The sequence below is a fragment of the Pygocentrus nattereri genome, chromosome 2 (assembly GCF_015220715.1).
Source record: "Pygocentrus nattereri isolate fPygNat1 chromosome 2, fPygNat1.pri, whole genome shotgun sequence".
NCBI lineage: Eukaryota > Metazoa > Chordata > Actinopteri > Characiformes > Serrasalmidae > Pygocentrus > Pygocentrus nattereri.
The window spans coordinates 32,506,815-32,519,803 of NC_051212.1; the positions used below are offsets into that span (position 1 = coordinate 32,506,815).

Genomic DNA, 12,989 nt, shown 5'->3' on the forward strand with positions numbered 1-12,989 from the left:
CACTCACATGTATCAGTCTTAAAGGCCCAGTAACAAAACCAGCCTCTTCACTTCTAAAGGGAAAGGAAGAGAGGATAATGGTCACGTAAAAGCGAAACAGGAGGTTTTTAGTATGTAAACCTGAACAGACATTGTAAGTAGAGCCCGGGGGGAAAGAATAAAATACAGGACAACTGCAGAACATCGCCGGCCTTGATTCGGTCCAATCAGCCGGCCACCTCTTACATTAGACAACACTGTTACGATAAGCCATGCACTACTCATAACACACACATATGGATGATTCATAAATGAAGAAACCGTGCAAAAGCTACGCCCAGACGCTGTGCAGGACGGCTGCAGTGTTGCCTAACTTTTCTTATTAAAGGTCTTTGAGCTCGGTCTCTAGCGCCACGTCATCTGATGTCACTGCCGCACCTGCGCAGCCATCTTGTACTCGTACTCGTACGCCAGGGGCAGATAGGAAGGAAGAAAGAGAAAGGAGCAGAAACTCGCCTCTCTTACTCAGCGGAGGGATGTCAGCTAAGTGAGCGGGTCTAGTGAATATAAAGACGACTCGACGCGTTTAGGACGGCAGCGGGAACGTAAAGAGAAGAGCAATAAAACTCGTCCCTCCTGTCACACAGTGCCTCTCTCTGGGCTCCAGACGTGCGAGTCATCATCGTCTCTTCCACACAGCGAGAAGAGCGAGAGAAGAGGAAGCAGCGGCAGCGGCAGCGGCGTCAGACCTCCAGCGGAACAGAGCAGAGTCACCCCGGCCTTCGCACGAACACTCACACACACCATGAACCCAGAATAGTGAGTAACGACACTTGTTTCCCCGCCACCGCCACACTGGTCCCTGTCCGCTCGCTCCCAGCCCGCGGCCTCGGGACGGAGTGGACGAGCTTTGTCGGCTGGCTAGGCTAGGCTAGGCTAGGCTAACGCTAGTTCGCTCTCAGCTGTGCAGCAGCGAAGCTAACCAGCGCGAGCTAAACCAATATTTGCCCTGGAATAGTTACTGAAGGGACGCCGCAGCCGGCAGTGCTAACTGACCTTAACGACCGTCTTCAGATTCTGCAGTTGTAGTTTTTGTACTGACAGCTGTTTTTATCGGTTTGTTAGTCTTGCTGTCAGGTTTTTTTCAAAGCCGTAGTGTGTTTGCTAGCTAACGGAACGCGAGTCATTTTGAAAGTGGCGACATTACTGGTTTGGCACGGCACGGACTGGAGCAGACGAGCTACATGTCCTGTTGTTTCGACCTACAATCTCAAAGAAGCCTTAAATTAGTCTAGAGGCAGCCTAAAAGTGACAGGCGTGTCGTGGGTTTTAATTTGTTTTGTATGTGATTGCGTAAGGTCCCAAAAACGAACAGGATGAGCTCCTTCACGTTAGGTTTACAGTGCCAACCGTCGTTTTGTTCGAGCTTGACTGCAGTAACGTAGCGACTGCTCTGAAACTGCACCAACAGATCTGTTGACCAGTATACTGTACAGTACTGCCTGCTGAGGTAACGTCGGTCCTTTGACACCAACACGTCAAACAGCATGACACTGCGTGTACGGAGTACTGATTGCTCCACAACACGTGTGATGCAACATGTCTAATGTTAGTCGTTGGCAGAAACCGTGCCCTCAGTATTAAGAGAGCACCAGGACAGCTCGTAGATTGCGACATTTTCATACCTGAGAGGGCTCACAAGTACACGTGTTGTTGTTTATCAGGGGGATGACAACGACAACTACATGTGACCGTTTTGGTTTTGATGGGACAATTGTTTAATGTTAGCCCAGTAATCTGTTTTGATGCAGATAATATTTACTTTCACAGTTACTGCACTGTATGGTTTACGAATGGATGATCTCCAGTAGCATCTTGAGCTTTATTAGGCACGCTGGGGATTTTAGGTTCACACCCTTCAAGGGGAATTTTCTTCTCTTGAACTGTGGCAAAAAACCGTTGTGCAGGTGGTATATTTTAAACGATATTTTAAACGTATGAAACGCATACAGTCCTTTGAGATACACATCTTTGAAGTATGCAAGTTCTGAACCCTAAAAAGATCCCTCGTCATACACATGGGCAGCTTCTTTATCCATCTCAGCTTAAGTGGAAGTTGTGAGTGTATTTGAACTGTATAGTCTGTGTTAAAATTGCAGTTGAATTTGCTTTTCAGTGACTACCTGTTCAAACTGCTCCTCATCGGCGACTCTGGAGTGGGGAAATCGTGTCTTCTGTTGAGATTTGCAGTAAGTATATCTTTTGATGAGCCTTTATATGTCAAGGGGAACGAAACTGACCACATCCTTTTTTCCTCACTTCACTCCCAAATGAATTTCACTCGTTTTTTTTTTTTAACCAAATATAAGTCACTGACGCATTTGGTCATCAGACTGGGATCTCATGAACAACTCTGATGTCTGTAGTTTAAGTAAATGTTGGATGTTTGCACTGCTCCTTTTTACCATGATGCTCTTTCTTTGGAGGCAGGAGCTTTGAGAAATGGCAGACCCCTGTCCACCCTGACCACATTAAAGCCATGGCATATTTACTGGAACTGGATAGTAATAATAAGCGCTATTAAGGTGTTCAGGTCTACTGAGTGTTAGCCAGCAGCTGTTTAGCTCTCTTTGGTCTCTAGTGCAGTTCAGTGTGAACTCACCTGACTTCATTATGGGGTGCATATTTTGACTCCTTAATGAGAAGTTTTGCTGGAACTGGCTTAAGTAGGACTGTAGTTGATAACAGCACAAGATGCTTTCATGGTCAAACCTATGCTATGCGCAGTTTTAACCCTGTCTCAATATTGTCCCTTTGTTTTGCTAGACTTAATTGCCTTGTTACCTATAGTTCTAGTTTTTGCAGTGGAAAGTAAGAAACCCCCCTCCCCTTTAGTGACATAAGTGATGCATGTTTATATATCAGTCATGTTGCTGTCAGTAGAAATGTATAGGTCTGTTTGAGTGGGAAAGGAACGAAATGATGCTTAGATTCAGATTCAAATTTGGTGACAAAATGATTGTTACAGAAGAGCATATTTAAGCAATACTGGAATACTGTCCTAACATGTCTGCATTTTATTAAAGTTATTATACTTTTAACCCTATTCAAATGCATTTTGTCATAATACCAGTAATGCTAATTAGAATTTCTACATCTTGTTAATATGTGCGGCATCAGTATTGACAGATTATGTATAATGAAAATGTTCTGTATCAGCCCAGAATTCTTTTGTTGATGAATTCGTAATGCTGACCATGTTATTTCGATTTGTGCATTTAGTGATATGGTAATTAGAGAATAAAAGGTCATAGCTAGAAATTAGGATGCACCTGTATGGGAATTGTAAGCTGATGTGGATATACAGTAATGTTCATGTACATGCTTGCTGATGCCTATAACAATACATAAACAGTTCTAAAATGATTGAATTCAAGATCTGCCTGGATTAAAATTACAGTGAAATGTAACACATTTGTAGACAGATGTTAATGGAGTGAATAAATGCACAAATTTTAGGACAATATCCAAAATTAACTACCGCTCTGGGGTATAAGTAGTATGTCATCAAATATTGGCTTGAAATATGTCTGATCTAAACATGATGTCTGATGTTGATTTATATTTGTTTTGCTTTGTTTTTCAGCAATTTTATGCCATTTAGTGATGTGCATTCTGGCTCATTTGATATTCAAAGGTCTGAAAGAGTTCATGATAAGATACCTGCTTAACCATGCTGAGGAGAAATAAGAAAAGGCCAACACCAAAAAAGTGGGGTTTGGCTGCAATTAATATAGAGCTGTGGCTTGGCATTTTAGATGACAGCACTGGTGTTACACAAAACTGTAGCATTACATAGAGGAATACGTTTCAGAACATGTTTTATTGTCTGAAAACAGCAGAGGGAAATCGGTAGGTTTTTGTTTCACATGAGTATTATCACAGAGGCTGCCTCAAATGAGATAATGAGCTAAAACTACAGTTAACTGGTGACACTGGTTGCTGATGGAGACTCGTCTTCATCAAGTGTGTTTACTTTTTCAGTGGGTGGTGTGCCAACGTGCTAGTATGTCAGAGAAATATATTTTAATTGTTTTTGGACTGACCATCTGCCTTGCCTATTGATTGATAAAAGCCACTCTGTCTACCTTCTCAATCATGTTTTAACAATGTGTCCTTGGCATTGCGCCCATGTTAAGGCATTCACATTGTGGAGTAGTAATGTATAACATACAGATATGAGCAAACTTTTATGTTGTATAGTTTTGTTAAAGCATAAAATCAGCATTTCAGTAATTTTGGGTTGTAGATTTTCATTTCCTGTGGTGAAACAGCGGATATCTAAATAGTGATTTTAGTATTTGAATACTGGTAACTTGAGTAACTGTGTTTGTACTAAAAAAAAATGTGAGGAATTTGTGAAACCTTCACAGATTTTTTTTTTTGACCCCCCCCACCCCAGCAAAGCAAATTTTTTAAACACTGTCATATAGCAGTGTGTATACTGAAACACTTAGGCTTTTTAAGATTCCACTTGGGTATAAGAATACACTCGACCTAATCTTCTACATGCTTTACAGACATTCATTGAATCTGAAAGTTTTTAGTAAGGTCTACTTTAAGTAGTTTTTGCTAGAAAATATAAGACAATATGTCAATATACGATATGTTGGAACAGGCAAAAAAAGCCAGTAGTGCCACATTTAATAAAAAAAAAAAATAAAAAAAAACCCTATCAAAAACATGGTGTATAGATCATTTTTATTCAACATTTCACTGCAAATACAGTTAAGCAGAGCTAATAATGTTCCCTTTAAAATAAAGCATTGGTGGTCAGTGTTCTTTAAGTACTGATGATATGCTCAAAAAACTTAATGTGACAGTTTTTCCATGATAAAGATTAATATTGTCATTGCCTAGCCCTAGTAAAGGCCAGAGTACACCAATCAGGCCAACATGAACGTTCTAATGTTTGCAGCTGTCAGAATGTTTAGAAAAAGAACTTGCAAGTAAAATGAACTAGAGTGAGCAGGAAGAGAACGTTCTAGAGTCTGCAGTCAAACATGGGTACAGCGCACCAACCAAATGTTTGTCGTCCTGTTGGTGTTCTCTGGTCTTATAGCGTATTGTGTTTATTGCGGCCACTTATTATGATGCATTGTTGTTTTCTAGGATGACACATACACAGAGAGCTACATCAGCACCATAGGTGTGGACTTCAAGATCCGTACCATTGAACTGGATGGCAAGACCATTAAGCTTCAGATTGTGAGTGGCTCACTTACACTTCATTTTATTTGTCTTCTCTTGCTTTTTTTGTTGTACATAGCTTTTTCTCTGCAGCTGAAAAAGACGTAGGTGTATTTCTAGAGAGTTTGAGCTTTGCTGATTATTTCAGGCTTTGTCTGGAGATGTCTCAGCTGGTAGTGTAGAGTGAAACTTGAAAAAGCTTTTTTCAACTAAGCAGTTGCAGTTGATGAAAGCTCTTATGTTTTTGATGTATGCTGCTCAGACTGAGGTGTGTCTGACTAGTGCCTTTGTTGAGTTAAGCCCTAGTTGCAGTTGGATAAATAGGAGGCTTATCCTTAAAACCTTAGTGTTTAAGATATTCTTACCACAGTAAAATCTAATGTAGTTGTTTTAAATTCTGTTTTGGAAGATAAAGTGATGGAAGGCAATATACAAATTAGAATTATTGTAGTTTCTGCCAGATGTGCTTACAACCTATTCATAGATTTTTTTTTTTTTTTTTTTTTTTCCCCCCCCTCATCTCTTGCTCTTTCTCTCCTCCACTCTCTCCGTCTCTCAGTGGGATACTGCTGGACAGGAAAGGTTTCGCACCATCACCTCCAGTTACTACAGGGGCGCCCACGGCATCATTGTGGTCTATGATGTCACAGATCAGGTGATGTCATAAAATATTCACTGCCTAAGATCCAAATGTAATATGGCACACTGGATGGATCAGCTCTGAATTGAACTTGGGTTCTCATGAAAAATGGAAGACAACAGATGCTAAATATGTTATACAATAAAAAATGTAGCTGTATGTTACCAGTTGAATGCATGGTAATAATAAAATTAACATTTTGGAGATGGGTATAAAAGGGACGTACAATGTATTTTAAAAAGCTTTATAGGCAGCCTTTCTGTTGACTGAATTCAGCCAATTTAAAGTGCCCCCATTGCTCGGGCATTCAGTTTCACAGACACAGGTTGAATTCTATTTAGAATTATTTAGAAATTTAATTAGAATGGGACACTAAAGCATCCACATATTGAGCCCAAGGTCACTATACTCATTGCCAAGTGTTGTCTAGAGGGGTATAAAGCCCCCTGCATTGGACTGTGGAAAAGCAGAAGGGTGTTATCTGGAGTGATGGTGCTTGATGCAATAATTTTGGAATGAGTGGGTTGGAGTTTTTGTTCCAGAAATAATCATCCCAACATCAGTACCTAATGCAACTTCATTACTGCTGTTATAGCTAAAGAACATCAATGTTCCAGCATCTAATGCAAAGCTTCCCAGAAGAGCAGAGGCTGTTACTGGAGCAAAAACTCTATTAATACCTTTTGATTTCAGAGAAAATGGTGAATGAATAGGTGTCTCAAAACGTTTGGATACAGAGTAGTTTTAACATTAAGGAAATTGATATCATTACATTGCAAGGTAAGAAGCTTGTGTAACAGGCTCGAGCTACAATGGCTCATGGTCAGTTGAGCTGACATAGTCCCATTTATCATCATTCAGGCATATCACAGCAAAAACTTTATCTCAAGAACATTTAATGTTGTTCATTGTAACGCCACATTTGCTTGAGAGGTTGTAGGATTGTTCAGCTTCATTCTCATTATTTTACTTTTTCTGAGTGGTCTCACAGATTTTTCCCACTTATTCAGTGAATGACTTGCTTTTCACTCTTATGTTGCTTGAATGAAGAGGTTAAGTCAGACTAGTAACTTAGTCTGATTTGAGGTGATCAGTTCAGAACATAAATTTATTTTCTGCTAGTCAGTTATGTATTAATAAGTCCAGTGGTACTTAGATTAAACCTTGCTCTATGTCTTCTCAGCATCATGTTTTTTTTTCTCTCTCTCATTTTCTTTCTCTGCAGGAGTCTTACAACAACGTGAAGCAGTGGCTGCAGGAAATTGATCGTTATGCCAGTGAGAATGTCAACAAGCTACTTGTTGGGAACAAGTGTGATCTCACCACCAAGAAAGTAGTGGACTACACAACAGCTAAGGTTTAGAATTGGGATAATTTACTAAAAATGTGTAATACAGATTGGTGCAAAAAAGAGAAGGCTTGTGAAGGTGTGTTGTTGTTTGGAGGTGGATCAGTGTGCTGCTTGTGCGAGAGTGATGTGGGGGATGTTGGGATTGACTGGTCTAGGCTGAGAGACCGGATATGACCTCCCATATCCTCTGAAAAGAAAAATGCAACACTGACAGCTAAAGCCCCTACTCTTATGTCTCAGACTTGAAGCATACCTTTCTTCGCCTGTAGGAACTTTTATTTAGTCTTGTGAGGACTCCAGACCGGGACAAAATCGTCTGAATGTTGCCTTTGGTGGTATGAGGGTTTAAGCTAGCTCATGGAGGTCAACTTAAAGCCCCTCTACCCCCCTTCCATGTGGTTCACACTGTAGAGGAACTCATAACTCTGCCCCTTTCCTGAATGCCGTTTTAGCTTGAGAGCCCTCTAGCAGTTATGTGAGCTCAGACGACGTCCTACTGCTCCCTGGTGGACTGAAGACAGTGTTTTCCTTGTATCAGTTTCAATATATAGGATGTGGATCTAGAAGAACATAGTTTGTTAGTGTTGACCTGTCTCAGTTAGATAGTTGCACCAATGTCTGTCATATTGTGCCGTTAGAAGTTAGAAGTTATGTTGAAATGTACGGCTAATGTGGCTAGGTCTGTGTTTTGCTACTTTCAGATACATCATTACAAGTCATCAATGTTGACCATAACACATTGGTTGTGGCTACTAAAACATAAACTAAGAAATGTTTAATGAACAGTTTTAGCTGTTTGGAGTATGGTTATGCAGATTGTATCATGCCATTTCTGTCACTACTTCCCTTATTTAGTAGGTGAGTAAAGTTCATTTTAACTTGGCAGCAGTGCCTTCAGAAAACATAGTGTATAAATCCACATAATTGTAGATAAATTAGGTTTCGTATGAAATGAGTCTTGGTTTTAAATTTGTTTATTACAAGCTAGCATAAATTCGTTTGGGTCACAACACCAGGGGTCCAGTATCAAAAAATGGAAGTCTGTTCCTGATTACTCCAGTTTTTTTTTTCTTGTACTTAAGACAACACACATGAAGCAGTTACATGTTCTTAATCTGAAAGGTCCTTTATTTTGATCTTGCAGGAATTTGCTGACTCTCTTGCCATCCCCTTCCTTGAGACAAGTGCGAAGAACGCCACCAATGTGGAGCAGGCCTTCATGACCATGGCAGCTGAGATCAAAAAGCGCATGGGCCCAGGAGCTACGGCTGGAGGAGACAAGCCCAACCTTAAGATCGATAGCACTCCAGTTCGACAGTCTGGTGGTGGCTGCTGTTGAAGAGCCTCGCCTTCCTTACACACGTGCACACACACACGTCCTGTCAGCCCTCACACACACACTTGCACACATCTAGGAGCATAAGAACAGAAGGCGAAGATGTCCTAACATTCGTACGGGAGTAACCACTGCATTTGGAGCCAAAGCTTGAGTTTTAACCTTATTTTGGGTTCCTGGCAAGAAGTTTAGTAGCTTCCTTTGTGATGTCCCGGTCATCTCCTTGGGTTTTATACTCCTAGACTCACACCCTCTCCCCTCAGACCTTTTTCTTCTCAACCCTGCTCTATTTTTCTTCCCCAACCTTTTCCACACTTGATCTCCATTCACATCCCTAACCCCCCCCCGCCCTTCCCACCAAAAGGCCAGGATGCAGCATTCGCTACTTAGGAGGCCACAAGTCCTGTGAAAATGCAGAATAGAAATTGAATTGCTTTTGGGTGACTCATTGTTATCCATATGCAGGGCAGCTGCACTAAGAGGTGTAAGAGAGGTGGGAAAGTTATGTGAGAATCATGTCTGTCATGAAATCAGCATTTCTCCCCAGTCTCGCATACTCAGATCCATCACACAAACGCTCACACACTCAGATGGTTGTTTTTGTTGTACAGTGTGTATGGACAAGGATGAATCATTCTGAGTCGCATACTAAATGGAGAGCATAAAAAATCTGCAATATTCTATATTTCATACAGCTTATTATTATTATTATTATTATTATTATTATTAGTGATTTTAGGATTTTTTTTCCAGTAGAATGTTTTTTCTAATCATGAATGCTTGTATAAAGGCTTACTGGTTACTGCTGTCAAATGAAGGTGTTTGGTAGGGATGGGACTGAATGCATTTGTTTATTATAAAACCTTTGCAAGGGCTGGGGTTTGGATTCATTGGTTAATGCTACTGTTCCCTCCATTACCTCATGTAGCCCCTCATCCTTAAATGTGCATCTAGTGCGTACAGCAGCAGGGCAAATGTCATCACGTCCAAACTGGAACAGAAAACCTCATTGAATCGACATTTTTGTTTTCTCTTCTGTATTGAAAGTGAAAGCGAGTGGTTGTCTTGTCACTGGGCTAAAAAAATTTTAATTGGTGCAGCAAGGATGTGGTTGCAGGCTTGTGAGTGCAGGCTAGTGCATTTCAGTTTATCTTGCATTCTGGTGTTTCATAGCTTCAGGTTATCTCAGATTTAAGGTTTCATGACCTCAAGTTCACAGTATGATGGTTTTCAGAGACTCCACTCAGTATAAGCCTCATGCTGTCTAGTTTTGTCCATTTCTGTAGCTTTTGGTTGTCTTGTCAAATATCCAACATGTGCTATGAAAGCGTTCTGCTGCGTTGTACTTCCATAGAACCTGTGTAGATCTGGCCTGTGTTCTGTTTACTCACGTTGTTTTTGGAACGGTCCATTATGTATCACAAAAATGTGCGATTTAGAAGTATATTTGTATTGATACATTACATGGTTTAGATGTACATGTAGAAGGATTTAACACAAAGTACCCATGAAGGTGTGTTGTTGTTTGGAGGTGGATCAGTGTGCTGCTTGTGTGAGAGTGATGTGGGGGATGTTGGGATTGACTGGTCTAGGCTGAGAGACCGGATATGACCTCCCATATCCTCTGAAAAGAAAAATGCAACACTGACAGCTAAAGCCCCTACTCTTATGTCTCAGACTTGAAGCATACCTTTCTTCGCCTGTAGGAACTTTTACTTAGTCTTGTGAGGACTCCAGACCGGGACAAAATCGTCTGAATGTTGCCTTTGGCGGTATGAGGGTTTAAGCTAGCTCATGGAGGTCAACTTAAAGCCCCTCTACCCCCCCTTCCATGTGGTTCACACTGTAGAGGAACTCATAACTCTGCCCCTTTCCTGAATGCCGTTTTAGCTTGAGAGCCCTTTAGCAGTTATGTGAGCTCAGACGACGTCCTACTGCTCCCTGGTGGACTGAAGACAGTGTTTTCCTTGTATCAGTTTCAATATATAGGATGTGGATCTAGAAGAACATAGTTTGTTAGTGTTGACCTGTCTCAGTTAGATAGTTGCACCAATGTCTGTCATATTGTGACGTTAGATTACTAATAAATGAGCCATTTAAAACTAGTTTTAACGCCACTTCAGCCACTGCTAACCTCAGAGAGTAACCGTTCTTTTGGGAGAGTTCTTACATTATTTAGTAACGGTGAGTTTTGTTGGTGTGGGGTTGGAGGGAGCAGTAGCAGGTGGGGTGTGATGGCTATGGTGGGGGTTACTTTGTCTAGGAACATTCCTTCTATCGAAAAAGTTTTGATCAATGGTTCAGGTGAAGCCTGCGAAAAAAGGAAATGACTGAGAAATGTCTCACTTCAGACCGGCGCACCATTTCACACTAAAACCGAGTGCATTCTGTTTTGGGCATGTTTTCCAAGAGGCTTTTGCTGGTTCTACTGATTTTAATCTATGAATTGAACTATTATGTTGTGATGCTGTGTGTCTGATTAATGGATGCGGGGCTAGGGGCAATATTGTAGAGGGGCGGGACATGAATAGAAGTGGGGAGGGCTACTTTTGAATGTGATGACCTTGCCGCGTGCGTTTTGTTTCTCTTTTACTTTTTAACTTAGTTTTTCCCCCCATCTCTCTCTGTCATTTGCACATCTCTGTGTTGCTTTGGATAAGGCAGGATGCAGGCATGGGCGAATGGTTTATAGCGAGCACCAGGCCGGTAGTTCTTCCCCTCTCCCTCTGCTTGCTCACTCTGGTGCTCTTTCATAGCTCAGTTTGATCGTTTTTTCTTCTCTCTGTACATATTATAAATATATATATAATAAAAAAAGATCAATGTCTGTCTGTGTTTTTGTGCTTTGTTTTGTGAGAACATGTGTTGATCAAATTGAGTGCCTGTTTTGTATGACTGAAGTGTCGAGAGCACAGCTCCAAATCCAGATTTCTCAGCCTTACACTAACAACTTTACCTGGTTTGAATTGACACATTGGCCACTTCATCAGACACCTATATTGTAGCTTGACTTTGGAGTTTAGACCGTAGGCTGTCTGTTGAGGTATATTATGTGCTAGTCGTTCATCAGTGGTCGTTTTTGGACAGTGAGCTGCTCTTTGCTGCATACTTTTGAGTTTTTTGACCACTTTCAACCTAGCAGTCACACTGCTATTTAAAAAAAAAGCTGTGCCTGGGCCAGACACTACTGTGTGGAATTTGCTGTCTAAGTAGTATCAGGTCAGCAGTAGTTCAGTGGTCGGAAATGCACCGTTCATGCATGGGACACAGGTTGACTGACGAATTGTGCATGAGAACAGAGACTAAACTACACCTAAATAGGAGACCTACAAAGTACTCATAAGGTGACCCATGAGTGAGAGTATGAGGTGTTTCTAATAAACTAGCTGGGAAGTGTGGAGACCTCTAGATAACATCAGGAAAGCCAGTTGTTCAGTAATGTTCAGTAGATATGTTTTCACCTGCTTGTCACCTTGTGTACAAATGGCAATTTTTTGAGCTGATGTTTGAAAAATACTTGTTTTGCAGTCACTACAATCATTTATAATGAATAATAGCCTGTTACACGTCATGTACAGGTAATGAATCAAATGAAGAATGTGAGTGCTATACGCACCCATACTCATGACTTTTTTAATCTGAAGAGTACATTTTAGTAGTTGTGTTTTTTGGGGTCCATGTTGGGCAGCTGGCATGACAGATGTTAAAAAATGATCAGAACTTTTAATGTTCTGATCCAAACCAGACTGCAAGTATAGAATACAGATTTCTATAGAATTAAGACATTTTAAACATACACTATCAAAAATCAAACTGATTCTTGACCTTGGAGTGAAAGATCTTGAACGTGCACATGGTGCAGGCATTATAAACACATGGTACATATTCAGACACTACTTTTGATGTACTTGATTTTGAGGTTTATTCCACCCCCAACTTCTATACAGTGCTAATCTGAAATAATTTAAATAATCTGTGTTGCACACTTACACCAGTTGTCTTACAGAGAAGATGGACATTGAGCTGTCATCAAATGTAAATACCTTTCATTGCTGCAACTTGATTTTAACCTGTAAATGGCCTTCCTACCATGTCCTGTTCTATCACACATACACGCAGAGGGGCGTGTGTGTAGTGGCAGTGAGGCAATGATGACCTTGAGTTATTTATAGCCAGTGAGAGGAGCTGCAGTCTGCAGGCAGGACTGTACTGCTTCAGTCAGACTCCCCTGAGAGAGCCAGAGAGAGAGAAACACATTGATGGGAGGGGCAAGAGGCGGATGGAGCTCTGCTCTCTCTTAGCCCTGCCTGCCAGGTCATCAGATGCACTAAAAAAGATGCTGGGGATACGAAAGGGTTGAGTTGTTTGTAATATTTTGTCAATGCAATGTTTTTACTGTAGTGTTCTGAAGCATTAAGGTCAAAATGATGAAC

At 41.0% G+C, this 12,989-nt stretch overlaps 1 protein-coding gene across 1 annotated transcript; it reads left to right on the top strand.

Moving 5' to 3' along the window:
- The first annotated feature begins 403 nt into the window (after positions 1-403).
- On the top strand, positions 404-11,383 carry rab1ba (zRAB1B, member RAS oncogene family a). Its single transcript, XM_017719978.2, has 6 exons — positions 404-798; positions 2,156-2,228; positions 5,152-5,247; positions 5,789-5,884; positions 7,095-7,226; positions 8,365-11,383. Exons 1-6 carry the CDS (start codon positions 785-787, stop codon positions 8,557-8,559), a joined length of 606 nt encoding a protein of 201 aa, XP_017575467.1. The 5' UTR covers positions 404-784; the 3' UTR covers positions 8,560-11,383.
- The last annotated feature ends 1,606 nt before the right edge of the window (positions 11,384-12,989 follow it).

Coding starts and splice junctions, on each gene's coding strand:
- rab1ba (XM_017719978.2), top strand. Junction 2,229..5,151: donor GTCTTCTGTTGAGATTTGCA/GTAAGTATATCT, acceptor GTTGTTTTCTAG/GATGACACATACACAGAGAG. Junction 7,227..8,364: donor TGGACTACACAACAGCTAAG/GTTTAGAATTGG, acceptor TTGATCTTGCAG/GAATTTGCTGACTCTCTTGC.